Source organism: Scardinius erythrophthalmus (assembly GCF_964197995.2).
Source record: "Scardinius erythrophthalmus genome assembly, chromosome: 2".
NCBI classification, from domain to species: Eukaryota; Metazoa; Chordata; class Actinopteri; order Cypriniformes; family Leuciscidae; genus Scardinius; species Scardinius erythrophthalmus.
This window is the reverse complement of record NC_138222.1, coordinates 6272419-6293545: the sequence shown is the minus strand read 5'-3', so window position 1 is coordinate 6293545 and position 21127 is coordinate 6272419. Positions and strand designations below refer to the sequence as shown.

Sequence of the window (21127 nt, the reverse complement as noted above, 5' to 3'; positions counted from 1 at the left end):
CAACCTTAAAGTAGGCCTGTTAAAATTTGGTGACATGAATAACTTGTGATATGAATAATGACTCAGATCTTGCTGAGGATAGATGTGCTTATACTTTTACCCAATCATTATACTAAGCATGAAAAAAATCCTATAGCCTCACATTCAAGGAATATCCTGCATGTAGGGAGACTTGAAGAAACATTAGGCACCACATAGTGACGCCCTGGCAATTAAACCCACAAGTATGAGATTGAAACACGCCATTGGCTGAGTCCTATCAGATTTGTGATTAAAAATAAAACAAATTTATTCATAGTTATCCAAACTGTACATTGCTCTTTCTGAACTTTACTCTCAATATTAGTCCAAAGTCATTGCATAATCAGCATCAGAAGTAATTGACTGCTCTTTATTCTCTGGATAAGATGTCAAAACATTTTTAATGGCACCACAATACAAATAATTACAGTAAAATAATGTTTTACAGCTTTAAACTCAATGAACAGATAATCTTAAATTGCATAGCCTGTTTTATAGACAGAATGTCTATAAAAATGATCATTCATTTAGCCGATGCTTTTATCCAAAGCGGCTTACAAATGATAAACATATTAGCGCCGCTGTAACAATACATTTGTGGCCAGGTTTATTAAAGGGCTAGATTAGGAATAATAAATTACAGGATTTACAATTTAAAATCCACTCAATTGTCACAAACAATTAAGGAGAGATAATTTTATATAATCATGTTACAATGTAACAATAGCCTGTTTTACAGAATGTCTGTAAAAATATAATACAATTTACAATAATGAAAAAAAAAAAATATAATCATTTCTCTTTTTAGATCTTGTTTCTCTTCTTATATTTCGTATATATAAATTTACAAATATAAACAAATAAGAATTGTTCTTTAAACCCTGCACAATGGGTTGGTGCATCATTTTGATGTCCATTTTAGGTACCCTTCTCATGGATGAAAAGCCCATGCAGGTCCATATGAATAGTAGCATCAATGGTTGCGCGAGCGATCTCTTCAAAGGACTTAGCGTCCAGGACCACTAGGAAAGGTGGCTTTTGGGGATTGAACGAAACCACAGAAGACAGGATAATACCTGAAAATTAGGAAAAATCACTTACTGAATGTTTTGTCAAGACAGCATAATTACAAAATCTTTCTGCTATAGTGAGAGTCGCCTAATCATCATGGAACCTCATAACTGACCAATTTGGAAGCCCATTGACATCCGTCAGCTGGAGTGCCCTTAATCTCCACCAGAGGGCACTCCTCCCGACTCCTGGGCCTTCCCATTGTGGACCTCATTTCCTAGTGTCCGAGTGTGATTACCCTTGTTAAAATCTGCCTATTTAAAGGAGAACTCCGGTCAATTTTAACATTGAGCTCATTTTTTTGTACATTTGGAGTGCTGTCAATACAGAGAACAACGACAAACAACGGTGTTGCCTACACCGAGTTATTCTATTTTTAAAATTTGCACCCTGTTGACTTCAATGGGGCAAGTACTAAACCTGCTTTTAGCCTCTTAACATCCTTGATGTGTCATTACAAGTGCACAGAAAATGTGAGTGATTCCTTCAGAGTGAACACGAGTGAATCTGACTGCACATACCTGTGTTTACATCCTGTTTTTCGGTTGAAGTCCAAAGTAGTCGATTGCCGAGTTCACACGCATAGGTTTAGTTACCTATGATCACGCGCGTGAACTCGGCAATCGACTACTTTGGACTTCAACCGAAAACAGGATGTAAACACAGGTATTTGCGCTGGCTTAAATAACAACATTTTTATTAATATCTTTCACATCTACTGCAGCCAGATTCACTCATGTTCACTCTGAAGGAATCACTCACATTTTCTGTGCACTTGTAATGACACATCAAGGATGTTAAGAGGCTAAAAGCAGGTTTAGTACTTGCCCCATTGAAGTCAACAGGGTGCAAATTTTAAAAATAGAATAACACGGTGTAGGCAACACCGATTTTTGTCGTTGTTCTCTGTATTGACAGCACTCCAAATGTACAAAAAAATGTTAAAATTGACCGGAGTTCTCCTTTAAGTCCTGTGTTTTCAATCTCACTTCGCATAGTCTTGTTTTGTGTAACACTGCTATTCTGGGAGCCTCCTTCCTTTCCTTTCCTTTCCTTTCCTTTCCTTTCCTTTCCTTTCCTTTCCTTTCCTTTCCTTTCCTTTCCTTTCCTTTCCTTTCCTTTCCTTTCCTTTCCTTTCCTTTCCTTTCCTTTCCTTTCCCGTGTTCTTGTTCTTCTCTCATTGTCCTGGATATCATTGTTTGCCTGTGTTTTTGGACTCTATCATAAGTTTGGATTGTTTGCTTTATCATTTTGCCCTTATGCCTGTTATGTGGATTACAATTCTGGATTGTCCCAATAAAGCTGCATTTGGATCTTCAACTCAAGTCTCGGAGCAGTTCGTGACACTCATCTTCATGTGCCCCACAATTTTAACAAAGAAGAATCAACTTGCAATTGATTAAATAGAGTTCAGTCATGACAACGCTCTGAATACTTTCAAGCATGGTAATGTATTTGGTCTTGGTGGACTTATTCTGCTACACTGCTGCTGATTCAGAGCAAGAATGGACTTGCTACTGCTAATAGATACACAGACACACTGCTGTACGCATAAGTTATGCTGCTGCTGCATGAATAGTCATACATAAATCCCGTAGTAGATCTAGGCAGGTGGAGCTGGGGAAGGAGGAGGGTTTTAGAGGAACTACCCTAGTTGTTGAGCAAGAAATATAATTGGCTGCAGAATCAGCTTTTGCCATGTGCTAATGATGTGATTGCTAGCAGATTGCATGTGAAGGATTCGAGCCATCTAGAGTTTCATGACTGAACTAGTTAACTGTTTTCAATTTTTTTTTATTCTTTCAGCCTGCATTACGCAGAAACATTCTTCATATTTTGCAAAAATGTCCAATATTTCCATTAAATACTCACCATCATCTTCTTCAACAGCATCCGGAGATGCCACAAACACTGGCTCAGATGGGTAACATTCCTCCTCTGTCCACACTTTATGTGTCCTGGTAACTATGTCCACTTTTGCGATCTATGCAACAGGAGAAACTATTGATAAATCATTGCATTTTTTTGCAGAAAATGTTAATGTGGTCTTAAAGCTCAACTGGCTAAACAAGGTTCAAGTAAATGCAAATGTCCAGAATGCTAGAAATATATACCTTGCTTGGATAGGGTGACCAATCCACCCTGGTGCCATAGAAGTATCTGTACTTCTTACTGTTGAATTTGTAGTTGATACCTGGTAATTCTAGACCTGTGATCATACAAGCAACACACAGTAAGTCAACATGAGAGAAAAAACAAGTCATCAAGTCATCAAGATCAAGTTCTAAATTTAGTAATCACCCTCAAAAATAGTGTCAGGGGTGCAGTAGAGTGAGCCGTCCTCCTGCAGCACTGCTTTGGCTGTTGTGTCCGGCAGCACGACCAGGTTGGTGCCCGGTGGAGTTTCCTGATATAATAAGAAAAAAGGTTTATTGTATTAAGACAAATCTCATCAAATCAAAGACTTTAGGTATGCAAAGACGGTGCACTCATATCACTATGAATGGGAGAAAGTGCAACGCGCAAAATGGCCGAATAAGTGCCGTCTGTCGTCTTCTAAATAAAAGAGTCATCACGTCACTGCAGCTGCTGGCTGATTTAAAGGCACACTATGCAAGATTTGTACCTTAATATAACAGCTTTGAAGTCATTTCCATGGTAAACGAACTCGTTGTAGGGCTAATCATCCCGATAGCAAAGCAGGCGCTGGCAAACCTGCAAAACCCCGCCAAATCTCGTGACAATCACGACTTGCTTTACGCCACCACGTCACATACATCAACAACATATGAAGCAGCCTCTGTGGAAGACACTAGCACGCATTTCAGACGTGAATCATGGCAGAGTCGACGAAGAAAACGAAGAAAGCGGGGAGGGGATCAGGCCATGAGTGCAGAGACGGCTCTGCGCGAGTGGTATTTACGACAGTAACGTTAAATACAAGTACCCCTAGAGTCGCTGTTTGACAAAAACGGAAACTGCATAGTATGCCTTTAAAAACAATCAGTGTTCTGAGACGAGCGCTTATGACAGCACATGCGCAGTGGCTGGTCAGTTTTTCATAATGATTCGAGCATTTAGAAACAAAATTTATGAGACAGTTGTCGTCAGATTTCATTGGTGATTTCAAACATGAAATTAAATCGTAATCTTGGTGAACAGCTTTGGAGAATTTGATGTTTCCCCATTCAAACAGATAGGAGCTGTACTGGCATGACTGAAATAGCTGCCCGAGTGTTATTTCAAAGATGGCCGCCGAGTGAAATGGCTTGCCTTAAAGGGACTTCTAAGTCTAAGTGCATATGGAATCCGAAATTTGGTCATAATTTAGTTGGATTCCATTTGATAAAATTCATAATTATATACAGAAAAATGTGGAAGAGTTTTCTTGCTCCAACTCGTCCATAAAGACTAAGGAATGATGCCTTATGCAATTCAATCCTTTTTACTGTATATTACCTTGTCTATGTTGAGAGGAAGGACAAACCGCTGGCATGTTGGTCGAGAGAAGTCCTTGTTGGTCTCTATAAACTCTGCAACATCTTGCTTCATGTTGTGTAGATAGAACATATTGTACAGATTGCTGTCCTGGTATGTAATCAAGTCAAAGACGACATGGCCATCTTCCTCATAAGCATTGATGTGATGGAAGACCACAAATGGGTCTGCGTGGTACTTTGTGCTCACAGTTTTCCCAGTCTTCCTATTGATCAGATGGATCAGTGTCTATGTGGTGATCAAAACCAACAGTTGTTATATTATTTTGGACAGTTACTGAAGCATTTAAAGAATGGATAAAGTACTATTTTAGACGATTTTTACTATTTTAAACAAAAAAAAAAACAGAAGTTTTGCTCACAATGTCATCCTTGTCGAATTTCAGGCAACTGCCCCAGTTGACATCTCTGAAGTAAGCTGTGGCCAGTTTGAGGATATCCAGCTTGAAGGCCTGCTCCACAAAGATAATGTAGTTCTCCGTCATGCCAAAGCTGTGGAAGTAACTTGGGTACAACGAGGAGCGGAAAGGAATGGAGCAAATTTGTTCCACCTTCCTGAGGGCTGGCTTATCCTTCCCTTTATCTGCAATAAGAATTACATACATTGTGTAGTTCTTTCTGAAATATGGCCCATCTATAGTATTCTTCGCTTTTAGGGGTCACACTTGTGATTTTTGGCTGTTGAAACAGACTGAAGATATTAAGCGTAAAATATTTTGTTTGTTTGTGTTAATTAAATGAATGTACTTCATTTTGTTTCTATAATAATTAGTCTTTAATATTTGGTATTTTGTGTGGATTTCATGGTACTAGACAATAATTACCTCTAAATGTTTTTTTTTTTATATATATATATATATATAGAATAATACAAATATGTGACCCTGGATCACAAAACCAGTCAGAAGTCGCACGGGTATATTTGTGGCAATAGCCAACAATACATTATATGGGTCAAAATTATTGATTTTTCTTTTATGCCATAAATCATTAGGATATTAAGTAAAGATCATGTTCCATGAATATATTTTGTAAATTTCCTACCGTAAATATATAAAACATTTATTTTTGTGAGTGAATGCAGCACAATCGCGAACATAAAATGGACAACTTTAAAGGCGATTTTCTCAATGTTTAGATTTTTTTGCACCCTCAGATTCCAGATATTCAAATAGTCGTATCTCGGCCAAATATTGTCCTATCATAACAAACCATACATCAGCGGAAACTTATTTATTCATTTTTACATTGATGTATAAATCTCAATTTCAAAAAATGTACCCATGTGACTGGTTTTGTGGTCCAGGGTCACATATTAAAAAAACTATTTCATATTATTTTCAATTAGCCTAATACAGGTTCTGTTTTCCCTGTTCCCATCTACCGGAGTTTTCCTGTGTTGCTTAGTTAGTTTCCTTGGTTGTTAATTAGTTCCACACATCTGTTCTGTTTTCCGTTGATTACTCTATATGTATTTAAGCCCTGAGTTTCCTCAGTCCATTGTCCTGTATCCTTCGCGTTTCATGTGGTTGAGTTATTCTGTTCTCCTGCATTCTTCTAGTGGTATCTGGATTAAAGAGTACTTGTTTGTGCTCCATTTGTCGTGCGCTCATTACGACAGCCACATATTGTGACATATATATAAATATATACACAATATACAAGGCTGTGAATTCACTTGTTGCTTATAAGAGTATAATCAGACATAATTACTTTTATTAGGTTATGCATTTGGATATATATTTAGAGATTATCGAAGACTGCTTTATCGTGGCTGATTTGTATGTTGTACCCCAAAAATTTGAAGTGTATTTTTTGCATTTCCTATGCTGGTCATTTTTGACCATGACGATCACAAGTGTGACTATTTTTTTATAAAAAACAAAAAGAAGAATCCGCACACCAAACAAACTCAAAGTTCAAGGTCCACTGAAAAATATTGTTCTGAAGATTCTCATATAAAGCGACAACAAATATGTGACTGTGCACAAAAAAAGAAAAAGAAAACAAAGAGCAAACGTTTCAGTCCATCTTGGACTATCTTCAGCACTTTTTCAATGGACCTTGAACTTTGAGTTTGTTTGGTGTGCTGATTCCTCTTTTTATTTATGAACTGAATCTACAAACCCAAAAATACTTTGCATAAAGAAACTGTTTCATATTTTTTGCCAGTTGAAAAATTTTATGACCATTTAGTCTTTTCTAATCATGTCTACAATTTTGTGTGTGTTCATATAGCAAATATGACAAAAGTCACTAAGTTTGGTACCATTTCAAAAATTCCAAACCTAAATGTTTAGTCCCATCAAAGGGTTCAAAACAAGTTTAAAGACCCGTCCACACCAAGGATGATAACTATAATGTTACCGATATAGTTTTAAAAAATTTTCTAAATGTAAAAGAATAGCAGTCCACACCACAATTATAACGATAACAGCACAGATAAACAATATCATTGGAATTACTTTCAGATAGATTTTTTCCAGCTGATGAATGATTTACAGCCAATCAGAATCCACCCTGTTTTGAAGAGCTCGAGCATTTAAAGCAGCAGACGACAAAACTGCAGAACAAACAAATAAACTTTAGAATAATTTCGTTAGAATAAACGAAACAATGTTGAGCGTCGGTGGGGACGCTAATTGTAACGGTCACCAGCTGGAGTGCCCTTGAGAGCCACCAGAGGGCACTCCACACCAGACTATTGTCACTCTCACAAACTACATTTCCCAGAACTCACTGCCCGGACTCATCATCACTGATTGCATTCACCTGTGTCTCATTACCTTGTTAGTTTCAGCCTATTTATTCCATGTTCACTCATTGCAACGTTTTGTTTTTGTCACACTGCATTTCTGAGCATTCTCCCTGGTTTCATGTCTCTCGGTTTTTCATGTCTCTCGGCCTGCCTGTGTTTGACCTATTGCCTGTTCTTTGGATTATGCCTTAAATAAAGCTGCATTTGGATCTTAACCTTCGTTAGTGATGGCAAAATGAGGCTTCCTGAACCACTGAGACCTTGCAGCCCATTGCTTCAGCCAAAGGTTCATTACTCGAAGCTTCATTCAGCATAGCTCAATAGTGACACCTAGCTACTGTGCAAAGAAATAGCAGACAAATTAATTCATTCTGAACCAGTGCCCCAAGAAATCCAAGAGACATGAAACCAGGGAGAATGCTCAGAAATGCAGTGTGACACAAACAAAACTTCGCAGTGAGTGAATGAGTGACCATGGAATAAATAGGCTGAAACTAACAAGGTAATGAGACACAGGTGAATGCAATAAGTGATTGAGTCTGGGCAGTGAGTTCTGGGAAATGTAGTTTGTAAGAGTGACAATAGTCTGGTGTGGAGTGCCCTCTGGTGGCTCTCAAGGGCACTCCAGCTGGTGACCGTTACACTAATATAGTTATTGTGATAGTTGTCTTTATAGTTATCGTTCTTGGTGTGAATGTGTCTTACGAGATTAACATGGTCTAATGCTATTTCTCTGGTTACCTGAGGCATTGGCGGGCACCTTGAAAATAACATATTTAGGTCTGCCAAAGTTCATAATGGCAGTGCCCATGTTGTACGTGTTCCCTTCATCATAGTGAGGGTGTGCGGTTGCCAAGTTGAGGGCGATATGGTTTCTGTAGTTCGTCTGAAAAGATAATAAAGGACGATTTATCAGCAGCAAATTGAAAAAAAATATCTTGGGATGCAGTTGCTAGAACACACAATTGAAATAATGAATACATTTGGACTCACTCTTCCTAATGTGTCGAGTGTCAGTGGGTCAATTTTGTTTATGTAGTTCACTTCTGATGATGCGTAATAATCTTCACCATATCTTATGATGTTGATGAGATTATTATCTGTGAAATCCGGAATGGCGTTCACCAGGTAACTGAAGGCTCTACAAAGCAACACGAAGCAATTATCCAGGTCATTTTGATTGGATTTAATACAAAATTGAAAAAGTCCAGAAAGAATGATCTTTTTACTTGGAGAATATATTCTTGCAGGGATCTGGGTACACCATGGTCCCGAATTCAGACACAACGATCCTATTGGCAGCAATGTTCTTTTTGAATGTTTCACTCTTCAAGAATTTACTCCTGTAAAACACATCCCCTGGAAAATGACAATTTAACTGTTTATGGCTCATCCAGCACTCTGTTAACACTTTCCTAGATATAGTAAAATAACACATGCACCTTGCAGATTTTTGCAACAATGTTCATTGTAGTACTTTCCATAAATGTCATTTAAAAGGTTCTTGCCCATGCACCCGACGTACCATCTTTAAAGGTGAAACTGTGAATGAGTGCCATTCCATCAAACCAGTGCTTGTATGAAGTGTTACCAACTGAGAACAGACCAGGACCATTGCGCAAAAGTGTCCCCTGAAGCCATGGTGGGATGGAGCCTAAATAAAGCAGACAATTCAGTGTGTGAACTGAACAGGCCATTGAGGTTCTATTGTAATGTGGCTTTCAACAAATCTATGAGAAGTATGTCAATTCAGGGAGTAAAAAGGTGCAAAATTACAATATTTGGGTTGATGATTAACTAATAGTCCAAAGTAATATGGTTGTATGTCCAACTTGTGAAATTTGGCATGCTGATTATGGTGAGTCTCAATGTGCTGGCAATAATTTTGGGACTAGTATCTCAAAATTTAATGGGATTTTCATATTTACTTTTGGAACCGGACTGTTGCACCCTATGGTTGGTGGATATTTTTCTGCAGGATCATAGGTAGTGAATTGCAATTTTAAAAGTTTTATTTAATTTTTATTTATTTTATTTTAATTATTATTAATTATTTTTTACATTTTAAAAAACGTGTAGCAATGGCTTCAACAGAAAGTCTAAGATTTAATGGCTCACTGAAATGCCTTGAAACGAGCAGCATCATGTTGATATTTCCACTGAAACAGGAAGACAGGGCGGGACATATCGAACAGCTATTAGATTCTAGAGAGCATTTGATTGGACAGAAAATCAGATGAGAAGCTAAAAATGCAGCTTGATGTCATCAAAATCAGTTTCACTTTATTTTGATGGTCCCTTTTACACATTCTGTTGACTATAAGTAAGGTTGCACCTACATGTCTACTATCTCTCATTAGAGTGTAAGTAGAGTATAAATACACTGGTAGGGTTAGGGTTAGAATAAGTTGACATGTAGTTGCAAAGTTACTTATAGTCAGTAGAATGTCTGCTGGAGGAGCATCACAATAAAGAGTTAGCAGATATTAAACAGACAGTCTACTAATACTGTTATGACAGTTAGTTGACATGTAGTTGGTTGGTTAGTTAGTAGAATGTTCAAAAAGGACCATCAAAATAAAGTGTTACCTCAAAATCGTTGATCCATATTTGCATAAGTGAGATACTGTAAGCTTTGAATGCTTATATATTCTAAATGCGCATTTTGTCAATGTTTTGGAGCACAGTGGGTTATATAACAGTAAGGCTAACATAGTGAATACTAAAAGCCCAAAAAAACATTTCATTTTTATTTCATGGGGACTTTAAATCGTTCAAATAAAAGCTTTTGCACGTTTAAATAAGATGCAAATATTCCCCATATCTATACATGTAGGCTATTTAAAAACTGTGTGAAAGGGTTTTGTGAACTGGTTCAAACGATTCATCGAAAAGGTCCAGCCCAGAACGACTCGGACGCATCGATAGTAAGCTACAAATGGTCGCATTCCTTGTTCCGTAGACAAACCAATGTAAAAGTTCTTTCACAAATGTGCATTTAAAAAAAACGCAGTTTTCCATTGCTCTTGCTGCTAAAGGATTAGTTCACTTCAATTACTCATCCTCAAGTTGTTTCAAACCTGTGTGAATTTCTTTCTTCTGCTGAACACAAAAGAAGTATTTTGAAGAATGTTGGTAAGCAAACAACCCCATTGACTTCCACGGTATTTTCTTTTCCTACTATGGAAGTCAATGGGCCGGTTCAACACCGCAATATACATGGATTTCTCGGCGACGTCATCACTGCTTGCGCACGCATCCAGGAGGCAAAAAGACCCGCGGTCTTCTTACTGGAGTAAAGGGTTTAGGCTAGTAGCATGGTGGTGTTGTCGCTAAGTCAAAATGCCAAGGAGTTGTTGCGTAATTTATTTACGTGCAGGCCTATCTGTTGTGTTTTATCTGCTCATTTAAATTATACATGTTGCAAGTAATTCCAAATCTAGGCAAATGGAAGAGTGGGACAGAAGGAGGAAGTTGTATATATTCTTTCTATTCATAATTTGACGAGCTGCACATGACCACATAGCACGTAACTTAGTTGTATGCATCAAGGGATTTGTACGCTCTAATCATTTCTCTTGTATACACACTTGGCGTCTGAATAAGATAATTATATATATCAGACCATACAATTGCTGGCCACTTCTTGTCATCCACAATCCAAAGATCGTCATGTATTGCGTAGGGATCCGGCAAGATCTCACCATTGCTGAGACGAGTAAGTTTTTTAATATAATTGCCACGGTCGGAGGTACTAAGGCTTCCCACATAATCCAACGTAAAATCTTTGATTTACAGTAAAGTAACGTTATATGTGTGCAGTCATGAAATGTTTCAGGTCGTGAAGTAACATAAACAAGGTTAAAGGGTTAGTTCACCCAAAAATTAAAATTCTGTCAGTAATTACTCACCCTCATGTTGTTCCAACCATGTAAGTCTTTCGTTCATCTTCGGAACACAAATTAAGATATTTTTGATGAAATCTGACAGAATTCTGACTCTTCCATAGGCTTCCAGTGTGACCGAAACTCACCGACCCAGAAAAGTTATTAAAAACATCGTTAAAATAGTCCAAGTGACTCCAGTGGCTCAATCTTAAGTATATCAAGCGACGAGAATACTTTTTGTGCGCAAAAACAAACAAAAATACCGACTTTATTCCACTATTCAATTCCTTCTCTCTGGGCCTCGTAGTGTTTTTGCGTAGCGCGTCTGTGTTGCACGTCACCACGTAGGCTCACAATTGGCCGAAGCAGGTCATGTGTGTGATGCGTGATGACGTGCAACACAGACGCGCAGCGCAAAAACACTACGAGGCCCAGAGAGAAGGAATTGATTAGTGGAATAAAGTCGGTATTTTTGTTTGTTTTTGCGCACAAAAAGTATTCTCGTCGCTTGATATACTTAAGATTGAGCCACTGGAGTCACTTGGACTATTTTAACGATGTTTTTAATAACTATTCTGGGTCGGTGAGTTTCGGTCACACTGGAAGCCTATGGAAGAGTCAGAATTCTGTCAGATTTCATCAAAAATATCTTAATTTGTGTTCCGAAGATGAACGAAAGACTTACATGGTTGGAACAACATGAGGGTGAGTAATTACTGACAGAATTTTCATTTTTGGGTGAACTAACCCTTTAACTTATATAAAAGCAAATTCAGGCTCTATAGATGCTGCACTGCTAACATTGGCTATTACATTACTAACTTAGTCTAACATGATAATTCATACATGCATCACAGTATGTCCGGATTTTGATTCGTCAACAGTTGGACGTTTTACATAATGTTATATTAATATGAAACACAAACAAACAGATCCAACTCTGAAATTGCAATTTATTATTGAGTCAACAAGAAATTACAAACAATGCGACATCTACGTTAATTACAATGTTCTTTTACAGAACTCGGCATAACAGATAGCGGTTTTTTGCCTCCTGGATGCGTGCGCATCCGGTATTGTTTGTATACAAGAAACCCATGTATATTCCTTTGTGTTTAGCAGAAGAGAGAAATTCACACAGGTTTGAAACAACTTGAGGGTGAGTAAATGATGACAGAATTTTCATTTTAAAGTGAACTATTCCTTTAACATCTGGCCTTGAGGAAATAGCTCGTCACAACAGTGTTCCTTACATGAAAATGTCCACTGCAGAAACTTTACCTGACACGTCTGCTTTAAGCGGTTCCGGTGTCTCCACTCCGTTTCTCCAAAAAAAAGACAACATGCTGAGCAGAAGCTGAGTGCTCAATGACATAAATGTGCTGCTACAGGCTGATAACACACACGTTAGTACGGTATCTCACACATACACTCCGTCACCATAGTTGCGTTTCTGAATCATTATGTAACAGCTGCAGAGTTCCTCTTAGGAAACAAGGCAGTGCAAATGAGGACAAGTTCACCGAAGTTTGTACTCTCCAGAACATTTCATGGTCTTAGTGGAGCCTTATCCCACTGCTTTTATATGCTTAAGATTAATCCATATTCGTGTTACTGTAAGCTACAGATTTAACCAATTACATTGAACACAGTTGACATAACTCACTAATGTAACAAGTTTGTCTGTTTTCGTTTCATATATTTAATCATAAAGCTAACGTATACATTCACAGATCTGACAATAAACAGATTAATTCAAAAGTAGCCTATTTAGGAAGAATTCAATGTGTAGCACTTATACAGATGGCTGATGCCTGTATAGCACAAATAGTAAAGCATAAACACCATGGAAAATGAATGAAGGTAAATTGTTTTATCAATGTACCTGCATGATAAACAAATAAACACAGCTTGCCAGTAGCCTACGCAAATGTCAATGCACTTTTACCTCAGTCTAAAAGAAAAACGGTTTTGATAAGGGTTTAGTCGTGTGCCGGGAATTTTATTTGCCATTTGTTGATTGTCAGTTGTTGGTTATAATTTTTTAATTGCATGAGATATTAAAGTGCCCCTATTATGCTTTTTCAAATATATAAACTTTCGTGCAGTGTGTAATATAGCTAGTTGTTTGTAAATCTAAAAGGTCTGCAAAGTATTAAAGATCAAAGTTGCACGATAAAATAAAGTAATTTTCACCTAAAAGAAAGAATCGATTCTGAACTGCCGAAATGAGTTGACAGCAATTACAGTCTCACTTCTTATGACGTATCTGTGTAACAATGTAACACATTTACATAATGCAAGCCTATGTTCTTCATTGGCTGCATGTGAACAACGTCTAATTCGACCTGTCCTCAAACACTGTAGTTGTGCCTTGGTTTGTGTTGTTGACATGTCGAGAAGATGCTGTTTTTTTCAGCGCTGCAAATTCACTCTGCATGCACTTCACAAGGATGAACGCTGGAATTGATACGAAATAACCAACGCTGAGGAAGCCTCTGGAGCTGAAATTCAGATATGGTGATTGGCGGTTCATTTTCGACACATGCTGTAAGCAATAGACCAATCACAACAGACTGGGCCTTGCTGACCAGAGCATGTGAGCGGAGTGGAGTGGTGAGAATCTCCGCTCATCGCTCACGAACTGTTCACCCCTCCGCTCCCCAGCTCAAAGCTACTTCAGGCCGCTCCGCTCATTATCACTCAGCGCTCAACGAAATCGCCCCCCCCCCCCGCTCGCTCCAAAAAAGGAAAAAAATCTACATGTATATCACTTTTAGCTTAGACCGCCTTACCTCCTAAAGAACTAATGAGTAACAACAACATTTTTTAAAATAGAAATGTTTTATTTCAAATTACAGGCCTATGTAAGAAGGAATATAGTCTACACAAAAAGTCCTGTAAAATTAAACAAATAAATGGGCCAAATAATGTAAATAAAAATTACATTAGCAAGAATATACATACATTTTTTAAAAGTAAATTAACTATAAGGCCAGAATTTTGATAAGTGAACTTTTGCGCAACGCGCACGATTAAAATTTAAATTGGCTTCCATGGGCTACACACAAACTGCTGTAAAATTAAACGAATAAATGGGCCTAATAATATAAATATGATTACGGACGACACAAATTCGGCTAAATAAAACGAACCATTAGGTCTACTTGAATGAAAAAAAAAACGAATTTGTTTGAATATTACGCTATATTTAATTTACAAGTTACCGTATTCAATTTGCTAACCTTTTGTTTTCTTCCCAGCGTGTTCGCGTAGCTCACGTTCATGTTTTCGAGAGATATGTCTTTTGAGATTCCAAAATGATTCTTTGCTGACTGAAACGATGTCTCCACATTCGTTTTCTTGTACCACATTATCATTGTTAGTTAGTTATATTAATAGTACACCTGACCTGTATGACTTCTCATTTTCCTTTTTGAAGTAGCCTACTTTTTGAGCTCCATTATTGAGCCGAGTTTTGACTGAAAATAGTCTACTGTTGATGACTGTGCAAGATAGATGGATCCTGGTTTAGGTTTGACTGAGCATGCTTCAGACTCGTGGTGTGAGCTGAGCGAAATTGGAGCGGGAAATAATAAGGCGACGCTTCGTCCTTTTAAAAACGTCTCTGCGCTATGTCCAAGATCCGCCCGCTCTCGCTCCCGCTCCACTCCGCTCACATGCTCTGTTGCTGACCAATCAGAGCAGAGTAGGCTTGCGAAAAGGAAGAGTTTAGAGAGAGTGTGGCTGAGTCCCAATTCGCCTACTTATACTACGACCTAAAAGTATGTACTTTTTTGTGATGAAAAAGTACATACTTTTGAGTGTGTAGCAAAAAAGTATGCACGTTCTGGGACATACTTCGATGACATCATGCAACGTGAACTTGAACGTGGTTGCCTAGACGCACACCGCGACTGTTAACAAAACATTTAACATTTTAATTCATTCTTATATATCCAATATATTTTTATTTACTATTCCCATCTTTTTTTCCACAATACATTTACAATGTGTTTACCAAATTGAGGAGTGAAGCAGGGCGTCGTAGTAGATCAACCAAACGCAGGTCGTTTGTGAGGCGGCTGGTTCTGACGTTCATGTGCAAATGTGTGTAACGAAAGTTAGCGCTACATATTTTCTGAGTTAAAATATTTAAAGTTTATAGTGTAACTATTGTTTAACGTATTTTATACTTAATCTTATACTTATGTATAATACTTAAAAATACTCCGATGAAAATGAACCATGCTTTTACTATAGTAAAAGTGTAGTAACCATGTTTCTTTGGTTGGACTGATAAAGTTAACATATGTACAGCCACAGTATTACTACAAATAAGTCAGACAGAAACATCAAAATAAATACATAAAAAAAGACACTTGCATGACACTGTAACTTACTAGAGCCTTTTTATTTATTGTTTTGTAGCCTGCAATGAGGCGCTCTGTATCTTCATCGGACCCTACAAGATAAACACGGTACTTTTTTGGCACAACATAAACCCATTAATATTACGAGACAATAAAATACAACTTTAATTAGGGTTAAACATTTTAATTCTTACACTTAAAAACTGAGGGCGCATCTCCGTTGCTGCATCCGACTGCCAGGTTTACATCACCACCATCACCGCAAAGCTCCTCCCTCCCGCACGCAATGGGTTGTGGGCAATATTAGCCGTTAGAGTGTGCATTGATCTCAAGCGGGAAGGAAGTCGACCGGAAGTTGAAGTCGGCCGGGTGCCGCCATCTTGAGCGGAACTTCACTTGCGTTAGCAATCCCATTGACTTCCATTCATTTTGGCGTCACTTTGACAGCGAATAACTTTACATCTGAGGCGTTTGAAGACTCCATTTGTCCATTATTTATTTCTAAAGAAACACGACAATGTATAAAATGCTCCATTACCTTGTAGCTTATGTTATGGCCCCGTAGAAGCAGTTTTTGTAAAAGTAGGCTAACGATTGCGTCATAACCAAGCGACTCTTTGTCGCACATTAGAGAGATTACCGTATGGACAGGAGGAGAAGCTCGCTGGCAATCGGGGGGACGTAGAGGCAAAATGACAATATAATTAATCAGAATAAGCAAAAGTTGATCCTGTTCCATGCTCATGGACAATTCCTACTCACACTCTCCGTCTCTGCAAGATTCGGAAGGGAATGATTCAGATTTCTCTTGGCACAGCTACTAGAAGACAGACGGGTTGCTCACGTGGTCCGTGTAACGCTTTGCTCGGTTTGAGTCTGCGCGTCAGGAAAGGAAGTGCTAAGAAATCGCTAAAAATGGGCTTCACTTGTCTCAATTGAGTTCCAATGGGGTCGCTGTGTCCATTTCTTTTACTGTCTATGATTGATCTGCACTTCGAATTCTAACCGGAAATAGTAGACCATCCGGGTATCTTTGGAATACTCATTTCAACATGCTACGATTTGGGACGTACTAATTCTAGTTTCGCATACTATTTAGGACGGATAGTATGCGAATTGGGACTCAGCATGTGTCTGAAATCGTATGCTGAGTAGGTACTACATTTGAATTGGAATTTACTTTGTGACTGTTAAAAAAGTATGTTATATTGAAAACCATGTATTTGGACATTCTGTTGGCCTACTGTTTTTCTCATATTGCAGGGAAGTATTCGATTTCGGATGCAGTGGGAATCTTTGAACGTCAAGAGCATACCGAATATCAGAAGCATACTGAACATCAGGAGCATACTGAACATCAGAAGCATACTGAACATCAGGAGCATACTGAACATCAGGAGCATACTGAACATCAGGTGCGTACTGAACATCAGGTGCATACTGTACATCAGGAGCATAATGAACATCAGGAGCATACTGAACATCAGGAGCATACTGAACATCAGGTGCATACTGAACATCAGGAGCATACTGAACATCAGAAGCATGATGAAGCATATTTGGACATCAGGAGCATACTGAACATCAGGTGCATGATGAAGCATACTGAACATAAGGTGCTTACTGAACATCAGAAGCATACTGTACATCAGGTGCATACTGGACATCAGGTTCATACTGAACATCAGGTGCATACTGAACATCAGGTGCATGATGAAGCATACTGAACATCAGAAGCATACTGAACATCAGGAGCATACTGAACATCAGGTGCATACTGTACATCAGGTGCATACTCAACATCAGGTGCATACTGAACATAAGGAGCATGATGAAGCATACTGAACGTCAGAAGCATACTGAACATCAGGTGCATACTGAACATAAGGAGCATACTGAATATCAGGAGCATAATGAACATCAGGAGCATACTGAACATCAGGAGCATACTGAACATCAGGTGCATATATTGAACATCAGGAGCATACTGAACATCAGAAGCATGATGAAGCATATTTGGACATCAGGAGCATACTGAATATCAGGTGCATGATGAAGCATACTGAACGTCAGGAGCATACTGAACATCAGGTGCATACTGAACATAAGGTTCATACTGAACATCAGAAGCATACTGTACATCAGGTGCATACTGGACATCAGGTGCATGATGAAGCATGCTGAACATCAGGAGCATACTAAACATCAGGTGCATACTGTACATCAGGTGCATACTGAACATCAGGTGCATACTGGACATAAGGTGCATGATGAAGCATACTGAATATCAGGAGCATACTGAACATCAGGTGCATACTGAACATAAGGAGCATGATGAAGCATACTGAACGTCAGAAGCATACTGAACATCAGGTGCATACTGAACATAAGGAGCATACTGAACATCAGGAGCATACTGAACATCAGGAGCATACTGAACATCAGGTGCATACTGAACATCAGGTACACTACATACTGTATATCAGAAGCATACTGAATGTCAAGAGCATACTGAAGGAACATACTGAACATCAGGAGCATACTGAACATCAGAAACAAAACATACTGTATATCAGAAGCATACTGAATGTCAGGAGCATACTGAATGTCAAGACCATACTGAAGGAGCATACTGAACATCAGGAGCATACTGAACATCAGGAGCATACTGAACATCAGGAGCATAATGAATATCAGGTGCATACTGAAAATCAGGTGCGTACTGAACATCAGAAGCATACTGAACGTCAGGAGCATGCTGAACATTAGAAGCATACTGAACATCAGGACCATACTGAAGTTTACTGAACGTCAGGAGCATGCTAAACATTAGAAGCATACTGAACATCAGGACCATACTGAAGTTTACTGAACATCAGGAGCATACTAAATGTCAGGAACATACTGTACATCAGAAACATTCTGAACATCAGGAGTATACTGAAGCATACTGAACGTCAGGAGCATACTGAACATCAGACGCACACTGAACATCAGGAGCATACTGTACATCAGAAGCATACTGAACGTCAGGAACATACTGAACATCAGGAGCATACTGAACGTCAGGAGTGTACTGAACGTCAGGAGCATACTGAACGTCAGGAGCATACTGAAGTTTACTGAACGTCAGGAGCATACTAAATGTCAGGAACATACTGTACATCAGAAACATTCTGAACATCAGGAGTATACTGAAGCATATTGAACGTCAGGAGCATACTGAACATCAGACGCACACTGAACATCACGAGCATACTGTACATCAGAAGCATATTGAACGTCAGGAACATACTGAACATCAGGAGCATACTGAACGTCAGGAGTGTACTGAACGTCAGGAGCATACTGAACGTCAGGAGCATACTGAACGTCAGGAGCATACTGAAAGTCAGGAGCATACTGAACATCAGGAGCATAATGAACATCAGAAGCATACTGAGTGTCAGGAGCATACTGAATGTCAAGACCATACTGAAGGAGCATACTGAACATCAGGAGCATACTGAACATCAGGAGCATAATGAACATCAGGTGCATACTGAAAATCAGGTGCGTACTGAACATCAGAAGCATACTGAACGTCAGGAGCATGCTGAACATTAGAAGCATACTGAACATCAGGACCATACTGAAGTTTACTGAACATCAGGAGCATACTAAATGTCAGGAACATACTGTACATCAGAAACATTCTGAACATCAGGAGTATACTGAAGCATACTGAACGTCAGGAGCATACTGAACATCAGACGCACACTGAACATCAGGAGCATACTGTACATCAGAAGCATACTGAACGTCAGGAACATACTGAACATCAGGAGCATACTGAACGTCAGGAGTGTACTGAACGTCAGGAGCATACTGAACGTCAGGAGCATACTGAAGTTTACTGAACGTCAGGAGCATACTAAATGTCAGGAACATACTGTACATCAGAAACATTCTGAACATCAGGAGTATACTGAAGCATATTGACCGTCAGGAGCATACTGAACATCAGACGCACACTGAACATCACGAGCATACTGTACATCAGAAGCATATTGAACGTCAGGAACATACTGAACATCAGGAGCATACTGAACGTCAGGAGTGTACTGAACGTCAGGAGCATACTGAACGTCAGGAGCATACTGAACGTCAGGAGCATACTGAACGTCAGGAGCATACTGAATGTCGGGAGCATACTGAACATCAGGAGCATAATGAACATCAGGAGCATACTGAACATCAGGAGCATACTGAACATCAGGAACACTACATACTGTATATCAGAAGCATACTGAATGTCAGGAGCATACTGAATGTCAGGAGCATAATGAACATCAGGAGTATACTGAAGCATACTGAACGTCAGGAACATACTGAACATCAGGAGCATACTGAACGTCAGGAGTGTACTGAACGTCAGGAGCATACTGAACGTCAGGAGCATACTGAACGTCAGGAGCATAATGAACATCAGGAGCATACTGAACATCAGGAACACTACATACTGTATATCAGAAGCATACTGAACGTCAGGAGCATACTGAACATCAGGAGCGTACTGAACATCAGGAGCATACTGAACATCAGGAGCATAATGAACATCAGGTGCATACTGAACATCAGGTGCGTACTGAACATCAGAAGCATACTGAACGTCAGGAGCATACTGAACATCAGAAGCATACTGAACGTCAGGAGCATACTGAACATCAGAAGCATACTGAACATCAGGACCATACTGAAGTTTACTGAACATCAGGAGCATACTAAATGTCAGGAACATACTGTACATCAGAAACATTCTGAACATCAGGAGTATACTGAAGCATACTGAACGTCAGGAGCATACTGAACATCAGACGCACACTGAACATCAGGAGCATACTGTACATCAGAAGCATACGGAACGTCAGGAACATACTGAACATCAGGAGCATACTGAACATCAGGACCATACTGAAGTTTACTGAACGTCAGGAGCATACTAAATGTCAGGAACATACTGTAAATCAGAAACATTCTGAACATCAGCAGTATACTGAAGCATACTGAACATCAGGAGCATACTGAACGTCAGGAGCATACTGAACGTCAGGAGCATACTGAACATCAGACGCACACTGAACATCAGGAGCATACTGTACATCAGAAGCATACTGAACGTCAGGAGCGTACTGAACGTCAGGAGCATACTGAATGTCAGGAGCATACGGAACATCAGAAGCACACTGAACATCAGGAGCATACTGAGGCATACTGAACATCAGGAGCATACTGAACATCAGGAACATACTGTACATCAGAAGCATAATGAACGTCAGGAGCATACTGAACATCAGGAGCGTACTGAACGTCAGGAGCATACTGAACGTCAGGAGCATACTGAACATCAGACGCACACTGAATGTCAGGAGCATACTTAACATCAGGTGCATAATGAACATCAGGTGCATACTGAACATCAGAAGCATACTGAACGTCAGGAGCATACTGAACATCAGAAGCATACTGAACGTCAGGAGC

The 21127-nt window shown here is 39.0% G+C and overlaps 1 protein-coding gene across 3 annotated transcripts; it reads right to left on the bottom strand.

The window, feature by feature from the left end:
• Nucleotides 1–260: 260 nt before the first annotated feature.
• Nucleotides 261–12640, bottom strand: bco1l (beta-carotene oxygenase 1, like). Of its 3 annotated transcripts, none has more exons than XM_081347607.1 (11): nt 12516–12640; nt 8873–9001; nt 8577–8706; nt 8341–8488; nt 8089–8233; nt 4952–5172; nt 4552–4818; nt 3394–3499; nt 3207–3301; nt 2965–3076; nt 261–1097 (listed from the first exon to the last, which is right to left on the bottom strand). In XM_081347607.1, the coding sequence occupies exons 1-11, from the start codon at nt 12607–12609 to the stop codon at nt 940–942; spliced, it is 1605 nt and encodes a 534-aa protein (XP_081203733.1). In that variant the 5' UTR covers nt 12610–12640; the 3' UTR covers nt 261–939. The 3 variants fall into 3 exon arrangements, with proteins under 3 accessions (XP_081203733.1, XP_081203735.1, XP_081203734.1); XM_081347609.1 differs by having other exon boundaries at nt 12488–12595; XM_081347608.1 differs by lacking the exon at nt 8873–9001 and having other exon boundaries at nt 12516–12598.
• Nucleotides 12641–21127: the final 8487 nt, after the last annotated feature.